Here is a 21,460-nt window from a genome sequence, read left to right on the forward strand (position 1 = left end):
TTATGATGTATGGATTGGTATGATTCAAGTTTTCCGGTTATGAAAAACTTTGTCTGATTTTTGTTTTTGCATAAAGAAAAAGGGATAATTTGTATTAATCTCTTTCATTCGGATAAGAGTAACTACGTTAGTTCCGATCTTAGTTCAAGCTAGTCGAAATTTAGGCGTCGATTATTCAAGTCTAGTCGATTCCTTGATAAGAAAAACTAGTTAACTAACTTAGTTTTTGCTTGTCTAAAATAAGGTACATTTGTTTTAAGAATAATTTGAACATGATAAGAGAAATTTAGTTAATTCTAATCTCTTTTGAGTCTTGTCGAATAAAGCGATTATACATACATAATCTGTTCAACTTGTAGCTAAGATATCTTAGTTGACTAATCGGACTAAGAGAAAATATCTTCGGGCAATTGTTTCCTTGATAACATACTAAAACAAGATTACTTAGGTAGTTTCGGTTTTAGTATTTGTTATCTAAAATGGTATGTGAAACTTTCGAGCTTAACTCTTATAGGTTGTACAAGTATTATGGATTTGTAAGATCCTTTCGATTTTCTCTTATGTGTATTCGTTTCTTTGTCATTTTTGTGACAAAAGGGGGTAGAAATATATGGAGTAAACAAGTGATTTACAATCACTAAGAAGGGATATATGTGCTTAACCATAATATCTAACAAAGAGTAAAGCATAGACTAAGGGGAAGAAACATATCATGTAGTTGTACAGAATTTCATACTACAAAAGGGGAATAACATAGATGTTCGGATTGAATATATACCTAACTTTTCTCTAGGGAGAATAAATCTTTTGTTATTCAAATGTCAAAGTGGCATTTATTTTTTGAATATCGGCAGGATATTGTATTGTTGAAACTTGGAATCAAGCGTATGAAGAATGAGTTATTTTGTAATTCAGTTATCTCCATATGTATTAAAGTTTTGTCACTAAAATTGACAAAGGGGGAGATTGTTAGAGCATTACTCAGTTGGACCCACCCAGCGTTAGTATGCCAAGTTTGGTTGTCATATTTTAGTACCAAAACTCAATTAGAGTCGATTGATATCTTTTTACGGAAATAAGTTCTTAAAAACGGGACCGAAAAAAAAAGTTTATTCTTGAATATCCTTGGATCAAGTCATGACCTAAATTTTTTCTTATATAGAAATTATTTTTACATATATAGAGTATTCTTATATAGAGGTTCTACTATAATTCTTTCTGGATATACATTTGACTCTCGGCCATTTACATCCCGCGAAAATCCAAAATCTTGATTGATTTTTGACAGCCACCTTTTTGGAAGCTCGCTTATATTTTATTTTATTTTTTAATTACAGAGAAGTTTATTGAGAAAAAAATGTACAAGAAATATATAAAAGACAAATTACCAGAGGTAATTGAAACCAAAGATAAAAGAGAAAATTACAGCAAAATGGTGTCCCAATTGAAAGAGAAGTCAACAATTTTAAACTGGCCGACAATAAAAACAGAACCAAAGACCCAACATTCGTGTGAGACACTATTTCACCCAAAAGGGTTAACAGCTCCCAAAGCTATACTTCAACATGTAATTCCTAGAAACGCAACCATTAGACTTGTGTGGACCTGTTTCCAGATAGAGAAAGACGAAATATGGCGTTATAACAGTCAATTTGGGCATTACATCAGACATAAACAAACTGCACGTGGCTGATATAGAAAGGAAGTGTGTGCAAATCAAGTTACGCAACACGGTACTACTTAGTTTCTTGGTTGAGGAAATTAGGGGGAGACCCAAAAAAATAATATTCTCGTTCTCAAGCCCACAATTAATTTTGTATACCGTGACATCCATAATTATATGAAATTATTATATGAATCAATACATAACTGGTTATGCATACTACTATCTTTTCTCTTTTTCAGGGGTATAATTGGCAGCGCAACTTGGACATAACATATCTAAAAATCCGCGCCTTAGAATTTTATATCGTTGGAAATCTTTTTAAAAGAGCTACGCAACGAGTACAAACAAGAATATCAAAATTTTGTTATTAACGAAAAAATCGAAGGTGATCCTCATTTTAGGGAAATTTTTTGAAAACTTGATACTTAACCATTATGCAGTTACCAAAAACGATGCATAACACATTCTGCAGACGCATAACGAATTATGCAACCATTTTTCCGACTGCATAACAAAGTTATACATCTATAACAAGTTATGTAACCATTGTTTTGGTTGATTTTAGCCGTACATATAAAAAATTGATGCATAATGCAGTATGCATCCATATTTACGGATGCATATCATGTTATGCATCTATTTTCTCGATGCATAATGCATTATGTAGCCATATTTTCGGACGCATAACAGGTTATGCAGGTTTTCTGGACTGCATAACAAGTTATGCAACAAATTTTGTAGATGCATAACAGGTTATGCATCCATTTTCACGAATGCATAACATGTTATGCAGACAGTTTCTCGACTGAATGACATGTTATGCAGTCATAACCACATCGTCATCTTCTTTCATGTTTCATTAACTCCCACGCAAACCATTATCTTTCAGTTATTCGGGGCTCTTGGTCAAAATCATGTATTTACACCATCATCTTATTTCATGTATTTACACCATCATCTGCAATTAAACTTGCATAACAGGTTATGCAGGTTTTCGGGACTGCATAACAAGTTATGCAACAAATTTTGTAGATGCATAACATGTTATGCATCCATTTTCACAAATGCATAACATGTTATGAAGACAGTTTCTCGACTGAATGACATGTTATGCAGTCATAACCACATCATCATCTTCTTTCATGTTTCATTAACTCCCACGCAAACCATTATCTTTCAGTTATTCGGGGGCTCTTGGTCAAAATCATGTATTTACACCATCATCTTCTTTCATGTATTTACACCATCATCTGCAATTAAACCTTCTTCACAACTCATCCATACAATCTATAGCTAACAACATAGACATTTTTTGTAGCATTCATATCATCACATTCCTCCACCTCTCAATTGAACCCAATTTTAATCCACATCCAAAAATCCTCCGCAAATCTGTGTTGTTGCTGTTGTTGTAGACCACTGCTGCCTGCAATCACCCATCGAGTCGCTACAGCTTCATTGCATCTTCGACTTGGTCTCTGAAGCACAGAAATGCCGAACTCTCTCTTCGTTGCTCACTCCAGTCTCCATCAGCAATGTAGTAGAGAAGGACAGACACCATCTTTTTCAACTCCCCGTGTTCACAACATCTAAAGATATGTCTAGCACAACCACCAGTGGATTTGAAGCTCGAGTCTTCTCCATTTGTGTCTGCAATTCTTTCGACAACCATTGTTTAATCAAGAACAAAAATGGGTAAGAACCCATCTCCACGGAATCGATTCAATTAACCAAAGACCCCCAATTTCAGTTCAAAACCAGAATTCCCCAGAATCCCATTTTAGTTTCTGCCAGGTACTGTTGATTTTTCAAATACAAACCTCCAATTTCAGGCCACAGCAAAACCCCAGTTGACAGCAACAGTGGCATCTATTTCAGCTGGTTTTCTGGCATAACCAAAACTCCACCAAACTCTGTCTATATCCAGAGAACACTCGACGGAAATCAACACCAATTTGACCTGCAAACACCACCATTACCTTCATAATTTCTCTCTCAATCGAGCACCACACTGAACCCCAACAGATCCATTTCATTTATCCAACAACTCCATATAAAACCCGTTTCAGTTAACTTCAAAAATCCCCAAAATTTGTTGCTTAAACTTCCCGTATATAGCCATGAATCAATGGAAGAAACCCTAAGTCAAATCATCGAACAACACCAGTTCTTCAACCAACATACCCCAAATTATACCACCTGCAATCAATCCACAAGCAATCACACCCAAATTCAATCGTTGTTGTTGAGAGAATTGAAGCAATTGGCTTGAAATTCAACCCCCAAACACCACAAATCCATTCTCGTCATCGCTGCTTCAATCAATCCTTGATGTCTCCATTTCAGTTCAACTGCAGAAGCTCAAAATGATGCTCAGATCCCCTTTCAACCCCCAAATACGAAGATGTTGAGATTTACCCGTGAATTGAAGCTCCAATGAAGAACTGAGACGAAAACAGTAGGGAGATACGAATCGGAGAAGAAGAAAAAAGACTGAAATATAATTTCAGAAATTATGGGTTTGGGAGATATTTTGTCGTAGAAAATGGGTGCGCGCCTGTGTTTTTTTGAGCATGAGTTTCACAGTGGGAAGAATCTGTAAAATGGGTCTGTCTATAGTTTTCACTTCTTGGTTTTATCCTTCAATTTCCGGTGGTTAAGGCTTGTCATGGCCCCCTCATTTTTCTGTATTTTTGTTATTATTCTTTTGTTTTGGACAAAACTATTGGGAGGAATACTTTTTGCTAAGGCTGAGTACTTTCTTAATCTTCATATCAACCAAATCGTGCTTCTTGTTTTTGAGGAAATTCGAGTACCAGCGGGCAGATGATTTTGGTTGCCTCTTCAATTCCTTGTCTTCAAAATCAACATGAACAAGTCCATACCTAGTGGTGTATCCAAACAGCACCTCGAAAACGTCTACGAATGATCACACAAAGTATCCTCTTGTATTTGTTCCATTTCTGAAACAATAACGCAATATCGATTACAATTTGACAACGAGGAGAAAGTTTAATCAGTGGGATTTAATTACCTGATTGCCTTGAGTGTGCTTCCGATGAATCCATTCATGTAGTCAATTCTCACAATGTCGTTTAGTTCCTCATTCTTAGGTGCCGAGTAACCTGACACAGACCACAAATTTAAGCGTCATGTCGTTTAAGGAAGATCCCGTTTAAGCTCTATTACACACTCTACCATTAAAAAACAAATGTAGTGGGGGGACATGTACCATTTTCATGGATATAAACAGGAGGATTTCCATAATACTCTTTGAAGTACTGAAGCAACATCTGTAAGCCAGACGGGTTTGAGGGCATATAGCCAGTTGGATCAAATTGACCTCCCGGTGTATCGTTTTTCGTAACTGTAACACAACACCACACGCAGCACTCAAAGTTTACATACTAGATATTGAAAATCCTTAGTACTTAGAAAGGGAAAGATAAAGGGAAGAAGAAGAAAATCAACTGAAACCAAACATAGCTATCAAACATTTATGGCTCCCCTTCGGATTTATGAGATTATTGCACCGTGACTGATTAATTCATTGATGAGATTATTGTAATACTCGACGCCCTTCGGATTTATGGCTCCCCTGCCATCTACACATATATGCAACAACACAGGCAACAGTTTAAACAGTTTCACATAAATTTGGTTATGACCAAACATAGCTATCAAACACGGTTGAAGGTTTGTTGGTGCACACTAGTCAGCCAATTGTCTTGACGCGAAGACTGTCGCTTTTATGGGACCCCAAAATAAAATTCTTCCTTATTCTGTGGAGGTTTATTTTAGTATGAAAATTAAGTACCTGGAATGACCCTTGACCAAGATATGGAAAATCTATAAGCTTCAAGTCCTAAATCACTCATTAGTTTCACATCTTCCTGCAGTTGAAACTTGAACACTTGAGTTTAACAGTCTACTGGAGACGCATTAACAAAAGATCTGAACATTATAAAAACTAAAAATTCCAACCAGTTGGAATAGTGTATGATGATGAGAACAATTCACCTTATATTTGTGATATCCATCTGCTGCTATATCCCCTGTGCTTTTGTCAATGACCTTACCTGGTTAAAAACAAATATTAAACTCAATGATGGCCTATCCAACTCCAGGTAGAGTAGAGTGTAACTACAAGGATCTGCTTGCATCATGCGGTAAGCTTTCAGCAGTCCTCATAAGAGAGTCGCTCAAATCGAGACAAGAATCTGTACTATAAAATGGTTGGACCGAAATTGAATGGAATCGTTTGAATATATAACCTCGCAGCTAAATTGTTTTGTTATGGCCACTAACAATCGATCCATTGTTATTTGTATAGTGAGATAAACAAATGTTCTCTATCGAGCAAAAAAAAAATCTCGAGCTATATAAGGTCAAGCCAGTCGGGAAAATTTGAACAAAGTAGATAGAGCTGTAATAAAAATGAGACCTCCATGAGTGAAGATATCCCATACAGAGGGTTTCCTTCCGTCTTCTGCCACGGCTCCTTCAACCTATCCATAATAATATGATATCATTATAACATCGATATGCATAGTATCTCTAGAGCTCTAGAGACGACAGAGAGAGAACCTGATAAGCTGAAGTTCCAGCACCAAAAACGAAGTCAGATGGGAAATCATCTCTTCTAAGTTCATTAGTTTCTTGACAAAATCCAAGTGTTGCTAATTGTCCATCAAACGACACAACAAGAAGAAGAAGAAGAAACAGGAGACGCAGAATATTACTAATTGACATCTCTCTCTCGGTCTGTATTCTGTATGTGCTCATTGTCTACTGTATTTAAGTGTCTGCAGAAGCAAGAACCACCACAGACAGAACGAGTGGTCGAAGGGGCTAGCTTGTAGCAGTATGACACTACTAGAAAAAATGTAATGCCAGACAATGACTTTGAAGAATTAGTTAACAAATCTTAAAACCTTGGCAAATAAAATTAAAGATTAATTAGCCTAGACATTAAGAGTTCAAGTTGCATTCAAAGGTTCTTTTTCGTTTTGTAGTTAAGCTCACTACGACTCCTAGAATCATCGAGAACATGAACATCATCAGGTTAGTCGACAGATTAAATCAAATGCATTTTGGGGAAGTTTCATTGCGTTGACTAAATAGGGTTTTAAAGGAAGAAATTTACTCTGTTGTTGGTTTGTGGCACAAAAAAAAATCTCACAGACAAGACCAATACCAATTTAAGACTCTTCTCTTTGCTTATAGTAAATGTAATTTTTTTTTTTTTTGTTATAAACAAGGAACCTTTTCATTAATGGAAATTCAAGGTTACAATGAGTTTAACATCGAAAATAAGAGAATACAAAGTAACAAGAACATACCGTATAAGTACAATACCGAGAAATCCGACAAGAGAAAGAGAAGGATTATCGGAGTAAGACAAATACAAGTATGAATAAGATTCGATTAAATCGGAGGAAGAATGGTTTTTCGCGGAATTAGAATCCAACCATTAAGTTTGTTTTTCTTCTTTAGAAAGATATGCTCCCAAAATAGGAGTGATTTGCTCAAATCTCTTGAAACTAATGATGGAGCTTCCGTCGTCAAAGAAATCACCGATGGAGATGAAGATTTCGTCGTTGGAGATCATCACTATCGATCTTGAAACCCAACCCAATAACCAAGAACCGCCATTAAAGCGAAGATAAACCTCAAAAGAGTGAATAAAACCACCATAATGGTGTAGATAGGAATAAAACATAATAAAAATTAAACTATAACTATTAACTAACCTAGAAAACAAGAAATAGTGAAAAGATCTGCTCAGATCCAGTCCAAAATGGACTAGATCAGAGCAGAGAAGGGTTGTTTTCGATAGTGTTGTTGTTAAAGAAGAAGGAGCGAGAGAGGAGAGAAAGGACTGCTAAATTATTAAACTTAAAGGTAGACTGTTTTACTTATAGTAAATGTAAAGAGACAACATAAACTAGAAAGTAAAACCCGACAGTCTTCAAGAAGGTCACTACTTCTCCAAGCAACATTAGAATTGTCAACATTCACAAAATCCATCAACTGGAGACAATCATTAACAAAGATGACTTTGGAGAGATTCATCTCTTTAGCCCAAGAGATAGCCAAAATTAGAGAAGCAATTTCCGCACCCGCCGCATCTTGAATCACACCAAAATCAGAGCGAGTTCTTCTTATTCTTCCTGCAGTATCACACCAAACAACACCCAGACCCATATTAAAAAGCCTTGAAAGAGCCATCTATAAACATAAAATGATCCACTCCAGACCTGGAAACTTTTACATCCTTATTAACTTTACTAATCCCCGTCGGAGACGTAATATAAATATTCATCATTATTCTAATATCCATAATAACTTTATTCAAATCAATAGTAATATTTCTGAAACTAACATCACATCTTAACTTCCAACACCACATAACTATTGTACCAATACTCGGCCAATTAACTCTAAAAGGAGATAAACCAAGAGTAGAGTCATGCCAGTATAGAAAAATATCATCAAGAGACTCCAAATCAGAACTAATTAAATGTTGCAGAGAGACCTCAAACCATATATGAGCTGCAATATGATAGTTAACGAATAAATGCATAACAGTTTCTTCATGATTGTTACACAAAGGACATTTATCATCTACATAAGGGTTATAGAACCGCAAGAGAGAATTAACCGGCAGCAATTGCGCAAAATATTTCCATAAGAAGAATTTAATTTTCGGCAAACAATCTATGGCCCAAACCTTCCTCCAAAAGTTAGCATTTTCCAAAGAACTGTTCTCATTCATATAAATCCTGTAAGCATATTTAATAGTATAAGCACCATTTTTAGTGTGAGCCCACATTAGCTTATCACTCATATTCAGACTTAGTCTAATTGTCCTAATTCTGATAACTTCATCAGGCGAAAAAACATAGACAGTAAATCCACATTCTAGCAATTGTTTTGGACACCTATAAGATTACTAACATACATAAAACTATCATAATTAGGATGGCTAGAGACAGGAGGAGAACTAGAAGAAGGTATCCAATTAGACTACCAAATATAAGTTGGACAAGCATCATTGATCTTACTAACAACATTATTTCTTATAAAATTTAACCCATTAACAATACCTTTCCATATCCAAGAAGAAGAATCATCCTCTTTATCAATTTCCAACAAATTCTGATTAGGAAAATATTTATCTTTCAAAAAGACAGATACCAAGAGATTCGGATTATTGATAATTCTCCAACCTAGTTTGCAAATGAACACCCTATTTGTAGCATAAGTGTTTCTAACACCTAACCCACCACAAATTTTTGATTTGCCTATGTCCCTCAGGAACGAAAATAAGCCGCATGTTTCGGATTTTTCTTTGACCGCCAAAATGTTCTTTGTATGGAATCAATTTTGGAAGTAATCTTTTTCACATGGTAAACAGCCAAACTCGATAAAAACATGTTTTCTCACAACTGTCCTACCTGCCACATTCAAATTGGTCTTCTTAGAGGAGTTTAATCTAGAATAAAAATTCTCTATCAGAAAATGAAAGGATTTAGTTTTATCTCTACTTATAAACAAAGGAGTTTCTAGGTATTTCTCAGAATTGCTTAGAACTTTAACTTAAGAGTTTTAGACAGCAGCTTAATATATTTATGATGCATTCTTTTACTTGTAATAAAACCATACTTCTCAAAGCTGATAGCTTGACCTGAAGCTTTAGCAAAGATACTAATAATTTTCATAGGATTTCTAGCATAAGTAATAGAAGCTTTAGCAAACAACATGAAAAGATGAGGGTACCCAAATATACCACAATCTTAAACTTTTCCACCTATAAGTCCTCTTACCGAAATGGATTGTCTATGGACTGAGTCGAGACAATATAACGAATCGCTATTCACACTTTGTGCGATCGTCTATGGATACGAGATCGATATAATTCAACAATCAAAGTGTGATTACTTGATAATAGGTTCGGACTTAACCAAACTCTATGTGATAACTATCAAGTAATACGGAGTTAAAGTTTTTTTAATTTATTTTAAATTATAATAACAACAATTATAATTGCGGAAAACAAAAGTAAATGACATATCAAGATTTTGTTAACGAGGAAACCGTAAATGCGGAAAAACCCCGGGACCTAGTCCAGAAATGAATACTCTCAGAATTAAGCCGTTATACAAAATCAAACCAACTTCGTATAGTTGAGACCAAACAATTAAACCTATAGTTCACCTAGTTTATTCAGTATCCCTGCGCTTCCGACATTCAATAAGTGCACGTACTGGAACAATTCCTTTGGTTCGTATTCCAAACAGTAAAGGAACAACAAATCTATTCGATAACAACTCTATTCAATCTCAGTGATATGAGTTAGACAAAGGCTCTTCTGTTTAATCCAATAAACTCCTTTGTCGGGTTTAGATCTATCTATCCAACAACTACCAAAGTAGCAGAGTTTATATTTTGCAATAAAAAATAGGATCTATCAAGATAATATATAATTATGCCGATCTATGCAACTAATCAATCAAATCTATCAAGGATAAACCGATTATAGTTGGATCCCATCCGATCAAGTTTTATGCACACCAAATATTATGAACCCAATAAGAAATTTTCTTTGTCTTCAAATCATCTTTAATCTTAAATAAACACCTGCATACCATAACTTGAATCTCTTGTGATCCATCATGCACAGAACGGAGTCTATTAACAATGGATTATCAAAAGACGTCTTTAGATCTACAAACAGTTCTAAAGATCCATCCGACACTTCGATCTAGTTTGAGTGAATCTTATATCAGAAGAGAAGATTCTCAAGAATAAACAAACTAGGTGCAATCAAAGTTCGACAACCGTTAGTCAATCAAATCAAATAGAAAACTAGTAATAATGCAATTATCTAGTTTCCCACCAACGGTACTCGTAGAGCTTCTTGATCCCACAGAAGTCTTTAAATGAGCGGTCGTAAGAGATTTCGCCTAATTAGGGTACTTTCCTCTCCGAATAGACGGCTCCACCAGTAACAACACAACAAGGTAGTTTTGTTGTCTCTTAGGATAGTTTGCGCGAAATGCAAACTTGGATATTTGTAGACCAAGGAAGTTTGGACACCAAGTAATTTCCAAAACCGAATATTCTCAAGATATGCAATAAATGTCCAAATCGGTTTTCATAATTACTGGAAATGCTCTGTCCAAAATAACCGAAATCTCACTAGAAAATCTCCAATTAGTAAATGCACATTGCCGATTTTTATTTTCCAAAGATATCCATTTTAATTGCTGGTTTAAAAGCATATAAAATTAACAACCTTAATTAAAAGATTCTCAACTTATTTCGGTCTAGGATCTCCTTGAGTTGTTAATAAATATCTTTGAACAATGAAAGATAAGAGTTACTGAACATGTTCAAAGTATGTCGACATATTTTTCTTTGTAAATACTTTTTCATATTTACAATCTTTGAACCGATTATACCACATTTCCAAACAAGTTTAGAATTGGTTCATCTGATTTCCAAGAACTATGTGATTGATCAAATATCAATACACTAATCATGGGTTTATGGATCTACCAAACACAAGGATCGGTTCTACCTCAATATGGTTACTGGGACCAGTTACATCAGTTACCAGGATCGGTTACGTTAATTACCAGGACTGGTTACCATATTCTCATGGTATTACTTGTGATCGGTTACACTAATCACTAGGATCGGTTACACCAATTACCAGGACCGGTTACTCCAATTACAAGGATCGATTACAATTCTTTTGTGATCGGTCATACCAATTACCTGGATCGGTTACACCAATTACAAATATCGATCATACCATCTACGGTGATTACTTAGGATCGGTTACACTAACAAAAGTCATACCAATACATAAGTCAGGCATTATGACTAGTTTTACTAAGATACATAACAAGTTATGATCGGTTCTACTAACTCACACATATTCGTAATCCAAAGCTATGCAATGAATAACAATATCAATAAGATTTTTTCATATCGGTTTTGCAATGAGCATGAGACAGCGGATCATGTTTTTCTGCACTGTGCGTTTGCTTAGAAAGTTTGGGTTCACTTCATTAAGAAGCTAAAATGGTATTTTACAATGACTCCTGATGTAACTTTTGTTCTTATGTCTTGAACTTTTTCATTCGAAGATAAGACTCAAACTCAAATCTGGAGTATCATCCCGGTAATCATCTTATGGAGTCTTTGGAAAGAAAGAAACTCAAGAGCTTTTAATGGAACACAACACACTGCTACCACAGTCATCCGTAAAGCGCAGTATGAAATGTTTACATGGCGTTTGTTTTTTAAATATTTTTAGAATCTTTCTTTTGATGATGTAATAACGAATTGTCCTAGAGCTTATTTCAATCCTCCTTAACCTACAGATAGTGTGTAGTAACTGTCTTAGTTTTGAGGAGTGATTTTACTTTCTCTGTCTGGACAGTAGCCTGTTACTAGTCCTCTCTTGTTCCTTTCCGGGTAGTACAAGCCTTTTTGTACTCTCGTTTTTTGATCGATATAATCTTCTTTACCGATCAAAAAAAAATACCAATACCAATAAGCCTAGCAATTTCCCTTTCGACTCATAAAACAAGTTCATGAATGTACTCCCTTTAAACAAATGTAAACATTGTTTCCTAGGATGAAATCTTCACCTTTATCCATATATATAATCACAATAGAATTCATACGATTATGTCGATGTCTTATATACGAAGTTCAAAAGATAGGCGTTATACTTCGTATTCTAATTCCTTAACACTATGTCTACTAGATTATAATCATTCACAGCTTCGCAGTTATGTTTTCAATATAGCACGACTTGAAAGATACGTTGGGAATGAAACAGTTCAAGTCAAAATATTACTAACCTCAAGAGAAAGGATGATATCGTCGATGTAGCCTGTTACTCTTCACATTCTTCAAGTCTTCGAGTAATACTTGTATGTATCATTATCTTAATCTTTCTAGCCTAACCTATACGAAGTTGTCTCTAGTATATAATCAAGAGACTCTTTGAATGAGTTTTGATTCACTAAAATATGACAACCAAACTTGACATACCAACGCTTGGTGGGTTCAACCGAGCTATGCTCTAACAATCTCCCCCTTTGTCATTTTTAGTGACAAAACTCTTAATACATATGGATAAACAAATTACAAACAATTCATTATACATACGCTTGATTCAAAGTTTCAACAGCACAATACCCTGCATATATTCAATCCATAAATGTCGATGTTCACATTTAAATAACAAAGCTAATACTCCCCCTAAAGGTGAGATGGGTAAATTTTCAATCCGCACATCTTTGTTATTTCCCATTTATGGTCCAAATAACTATAATCATCATATGATATGTTTATCCCCCTTAGTCAATGATTTACTCTTCCGTTAGATATAACGTTTAACTACAATTGTCCTTTCCTAAATGATTACAAATCACTTTGTTTACTCCATATATTTGTCCCCATTTTTGTCATAAAATGACAAAAGTACTAGCAAATACCAAAAACCGAAAGGATCTTACAAATCTAAAAGAATTGTACAGCCTATAAGAGTTGAGAACGAAGGTTTCACATACCATTTTAGATAACCAATACCAAACTGAAACTACAAGTAATTTGGTTTAAATATGTTAGCAAGGAAACAATTTCCCGAAGAAATTTTCCTTAATAATTTAACAAATTGACTAAGAAACTTAGTTCCCTTGCTAAACCGATTGCACAAATACAATCGCTTATTTGGATAAGACCAAAATAAAGATCAGAAATAACTTTATTTTTCTCACCAGACTCTAATTATCCAGAAAATAACTTAGACCGTACACTTTAGACAACACAAATACTAGGTTAGTTAACTAATATTTCTTGTCAAGGCATTCGATTAGACTTGAATAACCGAGTCCTTTACTTTGATAAGTCTAACTAAGATCAGAATTAACTTAGTTTCTCTTATCCGGAATCGAATTGGACTAAACAAATGATCTTGTATTTTTTTAAGCCATAAACAATACATACAAACCAAATAAATTGACTTGCACAATTATTTCTCTTAATCGGAAGCAATTGAAACAAACGTAGACATTAAAGCAAATTGCACCGAAATTTCGTCAAATCTAAAACAATTAATACCAAACAATAAAAAAAGATATCAAACCAGTTTTTCTTAACTGGAAACAATTGAACCACACACACATACATCCATACACACATAATGGAATCAACATCAATTGTACCGAATTTTGTCAAGTAAAAGAAAAATATATGCAATAAACTCAAGCTTTTATTAAACAGGAAAACAATTAACTAAAAGATTCATTACCTCATATTCCGCATCCTCTTCTCCCCAGAAATATATATCATTAAGCGCAAGTTCAAGTTAGAACTCTCCCCCATTGTGTTGTCATCCTCTCGCAAGAACAAAAGAACAACAACAAAAGCAACCTTTACCAGAGAAAGGTTGAATCGGTTTTAACTAATGCGTGCCAATGCAAAAGTTGAAAACCCGAAACACATATGCTTTTATGTTAAACACAAATCAATTCAACATATTGTGACTTTTTCACATATGAGTTTCAATCGGAGTTAATATCACCATCCTTAATTGGATTAAGGATGGTGATATTAACTCCAATTTCTTGCATACTAGCATAAAAATAAGGCAAACTCAAAACTCCATTACTGAATTAGAAGATTCTAGTGGTAACATTATAACTGATTAACATGGCATATCCACAATTTTAATTGATTATTTCAGTAATAAATTTGCATATCAAGCTCCTCAGGTTAATGATTCCTTATTTGATGTTGTTCCTCATATTATATCTGATGATGACAATGTTTATTTGGAAGAATGTCCTAACGAAGATGAAATTAAGAAGACTGTATTTAATTTGAATCAAGATGGTGCCCCTGGTCCTGATGGATTCACTGGAGTTTTTTACAGAGCATTTTGGGATATCATCAAAGACAATCTAGTGGATATTATTCAATATTGCTGGAAAAACAATATGATCCCTAGTGGTATGAATTCCAACTTCCTTGTCTTAATTCCAAAAATGAAAGGTGCAAAAAATAATAAATATTAATAAAATAATGAGAGGCGCCCAAGGCCGGGCCCACCAGCCGGCCGGCCGGCCGAGCTCTAGCCATGGTCGGTCCGTGCCTCTACCATTATTTTCCTTATTTTTTGTTATTTCGTCAACTCACGAAAACTCTTTGGTTTTAGCAACTTTCCTTGTTTTTGCAAAACCCGTGAATTCTCCATAACTTCGTGGATTCACGAAATAATATTATAAAATAAGGAGAGGTGTGCGGGACCGGGCAACCCAGACGGCCGGCCATGCCCGAGCCGTGGTCGGTCCAACACCTCACAATCCTTAGCTTTCATAACTATTATTCCCTAATCTCAAAAAACTCCTCCGTTTCAACAAAAACTCATGGATTCTTCATAACTTCAAGGATTCATGAAAAATAATAAAATAGGGAAAGATGCGTGGGACCGGACAACCTAGCCGGCCGGCCATGCCCTAGCCATGGTCGGTCACACACCTTGCAAACCATAATCTTGCATAATTATTATTTTCCTCAATTCATCAAATTCCTGGGTTTGAGCAAAATTCATGATTTCTCGATATTTTCTCAAATATTGCTCAAATCACGAAAAACCAAAAGCCAACATAGTCACGCGACTGGCTAGCCTCTCACGGCAATTTTAAATATTAAAACACTTTTATTTTAATATTTTCAAAATATTGATGAATTGAGCATATATGCTTATCCAACAAAAACCGAGAATTCTCATCAAGATGAAACTCTTCTGAAAATTCACGATATTGCTCGAACGCGCATCATAAAATACTGAAACCCTCAGTATGGAAATACGGACACCACGGCAACACGTTCATGCCAGCATGACCGACCAGGGTCATTTCTAGGGCTTTCACAATGCCGGTACCACACGTTTTCATAATTCTAACCTAATTTGCTCAATTGCTCATACTGGGCCCGAACTCTCTCCAACCAACTGGGGGATTCTCCAAATGACCAAACACTGGTCCCGTGACCACCAAGATCCGGTCCCATGCTCTATTGGTCAGTCCTCATCTCTCATACCTAGGTTTTATCACCTAATGCTGAATCCAACAATATTTCAATAAATAATGAATCCTGCATTTAATCATCGTTTTTTCACCAACTCTTAAACTGAGAACCCTGGTGCGTGCTCACTCGAGCACTGGGCACCCAGGATGCTTATCATTCCATGTGGTTTTTCCCTCCTCACTCATGACTAATTTTCAGCAATTCACCAATTGATGAAGGATTGATAAAATTAGGGTTTCGAACAAACGCTCCACGAATCACCATTCTGAGCAAGTTCAAACACAAAATAATGTTGATTCATCAATCAACATCCAAATTAATAATATTCGGTAATTCACCAATATTTTTGATTAGTATTTTATTGGGTCACGACACCAGTAAATAATTCGTCGAATTGAGCAATACTTGCTCAGTTGCTCGAATATTGATCCAACCATCAATGTTCAGTAATTCATCAGTAGTTTGTCGAATTGAGCAACACTTTCTCAATTGCACGTCAAATTATCAATATTCAGTATTTTGTTGAATTGAGAAACACTTGCTTAGTTTCAGGCCAAAATTATCAAATTCGTCGAATTCAGCAATACTTGCTCAATTGCTCGACAAACTCTCAATATTCAGCAATTCGTCGAGTTGAGCAATACTTGCTCAGTCGCTCTAGTCAGTAATTCATTGACATCTCAGAGAACTACATGTTCAATCCATGAATCACTGAGCAATCACCACTTATGCTCGATTCAACAAAATTAGACTCACAGTCTAAGTCAGTCAACAACTGACTAACTAATACACGTCTGCCTTGCAGACTCCACGATTCTGAAATATCAATCACGTCACAAATGGGGGGATATCACTTAGGGTTTTGGTTTGGCGGTCTACGGCACGTGGATTCGTTCATAATAAGAAATGTGCGTAAGTCGTGTAAACGGTTGAAGGAGTTAGCAAAGTATTGGGTGAACGATCAGTCAAGTCTCCGCACGACATGGAACTGACTTTACCGCGATATCCCACTTTCCCACTCTTTCACTCAAGAAACCATCACATTTATAGGGATCAGTGGTACATCATTATTGCAATAAAAATAAGTCTAAATCGAGGAAATCAGGATACCATCAATCATCGATTATCATCATTATCCGTCAACAACTGGATATAAACTTATTCACAGAACTCAACTTCAGCAGTTCAACAATATTGCAGAAACCTTCAACACTCCCACAATCCTTGATCATCACTGATCCCACACAACTCTCAGCTTCCCTCCTACAGATCAACCCATCTCCCTCTTTGCGACCGAATTGACTCTGGAACGGACATTGTCTTGGTTTAGGCCGGAGTCATACAAATTGATTTCCCAAATCTAAGCACCCCCTTCGCAGCGGTGCATCTGTGTGAGGTTCAACAGTTCGCTCGGTTGAGGAGTCTCAACAACACGCTCGACTCTCCACTTTCCTAGAAAACCAGCAAACCGTTTTTCCCCATCTACATATTGGCGACCACAATGGGAGATTAATCTCTCGGTTGCAATCTCACATTTTCGCAAAATGGTTGATCTTAGGTCAGGTTCAGTTACAAATCCTAACGCGAACATCGCTAGTACTAGCAACAATGGTGGTATTCCAGAAACCATTCCTACTTACAGCAATTGGTGATAATACTCCTCCTTACACCAACAACGAAAATCAACCTCTCTTCGGCCGACGTCCTAAGGAAGTCAGGGATAATCCACCTACCGTAGCTGATCTCATGAAGGTGCAAGGGACTCTCGCCAAAAATCATATTGACATGGCCACCACTCAGAAAGAGTTGTGCAATTATCTGAAAACTCCCACTGACAAGATGTCAGGGAAAGCTCAGGAGAAAGGAAAATCCAAATAAACATCTCCGGTCGCTGGTCCTGAAGCCATTCTGATCCATGTAGTAGATGATGATGAAGTCCACAAGGTTGCAGATAACCAGCCAACAAAGAAACCTGCAGGCTTCATCACTCGTGAGGACATGAAACGCTTCATGGAGGATCGAGGAAAGAAAAGATACCATCTTTCCACCATCATCAACCTCCATATCTTGCTGCTACTCAAACAATTCGTCTCCCAAAGAGCTACACTTCCCCAACGTCCACACTATACAACGGAACAGGGAACGCTCGAGAACACGTGATTCATGGAGGCACCAGGAGAGCATGAACACAGCGGAATGATCCCAATCTACAGAGCCTTGTTGGAGAATCTGCGATTCCAGACTTTCTCAGAACTCCATGGAGCAGCCAAGCGATCAGCAATGCTTTACTGGAAAGAGCAAAGTCTGCAAGGTCGAGGAATCTCGAAGCATCCGACGCCTATTCAACAATCAGTACAATCTCCACAAATGTTGTTGCAGAAAGGAGCAAACATAAAGTCGAATCACAGCGCAAGCACGCTTCTCTAGCTCCTCCGAAATCACCAAAAAAGGGGTAGTCAAATCCGGGATGCACAAGCTCCAAATCAAAATCCAGATCCAGCAAAACCTGATTTCCCTTTCTCCATCGAAGAGGTGATCAAACTACTGGATGTATGGATCCAGGATGGTGCAATCAAGCTGCCATATGTCAGAAAAGAACCAACTGAAGAAGAAATGGAGAACCCTCGCTACTGCCGTTTCCATAGGTTCGTCAATCATCCCACCAGCGACTGCAGGATCTTGAAGCGCATAATCAAGGAAAAAATCGGATCTGGGAAACTTAACTTGGGGAATGAAATAATACACAAAGACCCTCTTCCAGTCAGAACTTTCACAATCTCCGAACAACCAGTCAAAGAAGCAGTTCAGTCAGGCATGTATGTGAATTGCTTTATCAAAAAGTCTCAAAAGGGATACATGTTCACGGCTTTGAACCATATTCTAGAAGTGCCTCCAGAACCTCCCGCCACAGACAAGGAGATGCACGACTAGGGACTTCTTACCACAGTCTATCTTAGAGGAAATGAATTCAAAAGAATCTTGATTGATGCTGACACCGCCATCAACATCATCCACTGAAATCCCTCAGAGTCACATGCATCAGTCGACAAGAAGCTACTCATGCACCCATCTCAATCAGAGACCATGAGGGAACGCTCAGAGATGCTTATGTCTACATCACTCTCAAGGTGAAAATACGTTCAACCTGAACATATAACAAGTTTCACATAATCAAGAAAATCCAAGATATGATGCAATAGCATGGACCCATGCTGAAAACATGACTACAAATAAAACGTCTTTTGTTGCACATCTATCCAACAAAGAAAGTTCTGATCCAGAAGATTTTGCGGACGTTCCATCATCAGAGCACTTGGAGAAAATTCGAACTCTGACGAGTTTGAAATAATAACCTGTAAAAGATACATATAAATTCATCAAGAGGTTTCGCATTCAGGAAAGTCTCATTCCTTCCATGTCTATGTCTTTCATTCCCTCACATGTTATTCTAGCATGAGGACTCAATTCAGCTAGCATCTCTGCTATTACAAGACGCTATGAGTGGGTAATCTCACTCCAGCAATATTTTACCAAGTGGTTGAACCTGACACCGTTTCGAATCGAGCATCTCACCGTGATATTCACCACTGAGAGATGACGGAAGCATGGCAAAGAATACTTTGGGAATTTCTCCATAGACTTGCAGGAATGTCCACGAGTGCCACAAAATCAGAAATCTCTGATGTCTGCACAAGTATTGAATCCCTCGCAGCGGAATGCTGAATCGACAGAAGACACAGGAAGCCAAGACGATCAGGCATAAGACATTCGACACTTCAGCGCTCAAGCACATAAGAAGCCTTCAAATTGTACTCCCAATCAAAGAGTACACCTTCAATAATAACGCCTCTAGCTTCAGCACAATATCTCGACGTGACACACCGGTTCAATACCGACACGATCAAAGTATATCTGAATTACAATCGATAAGCCTTCATTATCCCATGATAAGACCTCTGAAGTAGATGCAACACCGTTCATCAATGGATGATACAAACTTCTTCAACTCTGCTAAGTGAATGAGGGATGCACTGGGACTTGATTTTATTGGAAATATCAATTCAATATATTTCAAAAAATATTATCCACATAACAAGTCATTGCAACCTAATGTGATTCCATGAAGTTGTCAAACGGAACCCCTCTACACCAAAAGCCCCTGCACGATTGGGGAACTTCCTCTCTTCACCAATGATATCCAAAATGAAGACTGCTGCGGCTATCTACCGCGCAACAACATTGATTCCATGACGAAGCCACTTCACAGTAAAGTCATAACAGGAGGATTTGGGTTGCAATCCTAATACACCTTCATCTTAGGAATGCTCAACTCACCAATTAGTTCGTGCATGCTCACTGGACGGAAGAGCAAAGACTATCATGTTCGGTCTTTGTATCAACTCCAATGATAGTATCGACATCAGCATGTGGAGGAATTTTATTCATGGTCTCAGAATCAACAAGAATTTATGGAGAACTTCCAGTTGTAATCTCAACATCACTCTCGGGCGCAACATCCAACTTCATCAACTATCCATTCTATATAGATCATACTTCTTCAAGCCCTAATGATTCATATCAAGATGTGTAAACATGAAAACATGCTAACATGAACGTCTTCCCAAAGCTTGCCCGGCAGACGGGCACAAAACCAAAATCTTCTACAAGATGTTCTCATCTCCTTTACAAGTGAGATACGACATGCTCCAGGACATGGGTTTACAAAAACGTACCAATGGGTGAGGAATGGAACAATACTTCCTCAAACAAAGATGTTTTTCTATGTTTCTTCTACAACATACCAAAAGGGCGCATCAATCAGGCATACAAGCTGAAAGATATGGCCTTTACCGTTAGGTCTACGACATCTGAAAAATTTGTACGGGATTACAAATTAAAAATGTGCACGCTTAGTTGGATGACCTCTTCAACTCCAAATTGTGTGATTCTTTTCTTATGTGATAACTCAGTCTCTTAGCTTCAAAAATTGGGGTCAAGCATCGAATTTCAACGTCGTATGAGGTTCCTACAACTTCCAGAGAATACAACATGCAAGCAGCAATACTTAGACGGGATTCATAACCTCCACAGTCGATCGATGTCCACCAGGTCCTTCCGCTAAATCCTTCATCAAGGTACCTCCAACTTCGACCACCTAGGTCTTTACATCAATTTTTCTATCTAGGTCTCACCAGAAGAAGGGAAAACGAAAGGGAGAGACTTAACAAAATACTGGAGACTGACGGTCCACTGGTCAAGACGATCGATTTCACAACCCAAAACCAATCAAGAAATCAAAACCAAATTAAAACCTCGCATCACTGAGAAGTCCAAGGTTCAAGATATCATGGAAAGAAAACTAAAGAAAGTCAGCAAAATAAGATTTCTGCTTTTCTGCATCCTCCAAGACTTGCAAAGCAGCTTTTTCCGCCTCCAGCTTCTTGGTCAGCTCAGCAGCTTCATCCATCTTCTTCAACACGGCATCACTGGTGGTGAAAGGAGTGTTACCTTCCACTGCTTTCCTGATAGCATCAATCTTTTGACGAAGACACTTCAGATTTAAGCCAAGTTCTTCAGCTTTCTTCAAGTTGTACTCCCAATCAAAGAGTACATCCCGGGTGACAGTATTTCTAGCTGTGATACGGATATCATTTATAACACGCAAGATGACTTTTA

The 21,460-nt window shown here is 37.0% G+C and overlaps 1 protein-coding gene across 1 annotated transcript; it reads right to left on the bottom strand.

The window, feature by feature from the left end:
* Nucleotides 1-2,858: 2,858 nt before the first annotated feature.
* On the bottom strand, nt 2,859-6,451 carry LOC113352552 (beta-glucosidase 31-like). Its single transcript, XM_026596363.1, has 7 exons — nt 6,254-6,451; nt 6,111-6,174; nt 5,687-5,745; nt 5,484-5,559; nt 4,899-5,271; nt 4,701-4,791; nt 2,859-4,629 (listed from the first exon to the last, which is right to left on the bottom strand). The coding sequence occupies exons 1-5, from the start codon at nt 6,449-6,451 to the stop codon at nt 5,183-5,185; spliced, it is 486 nt and encodes a 161-aa protein (XP_026452148.1). The 3' UTR covers nt 2,859-4,629; nt 4,701-4,791; nt 4,899-5,182.
* Nucleotides 6,452-21,460: the final 15,009 nt, after the last annotated feature.

Source organism: Papaver somniferum, chromosome 2, assembly GCF_003573695.1.
Source record: "Papaver somniferum cultivar HN1 chromosome 2, ASM357369v1, whole genome shotgun sequence".
In the NCBI taxonomy this organism is placed as follows: Eukaryota; Viridiplantae; Streptophyta; class Magnoliopsida; order Ranunculales; family Papaveraceae; genus Papaver; species Papaver somniferum.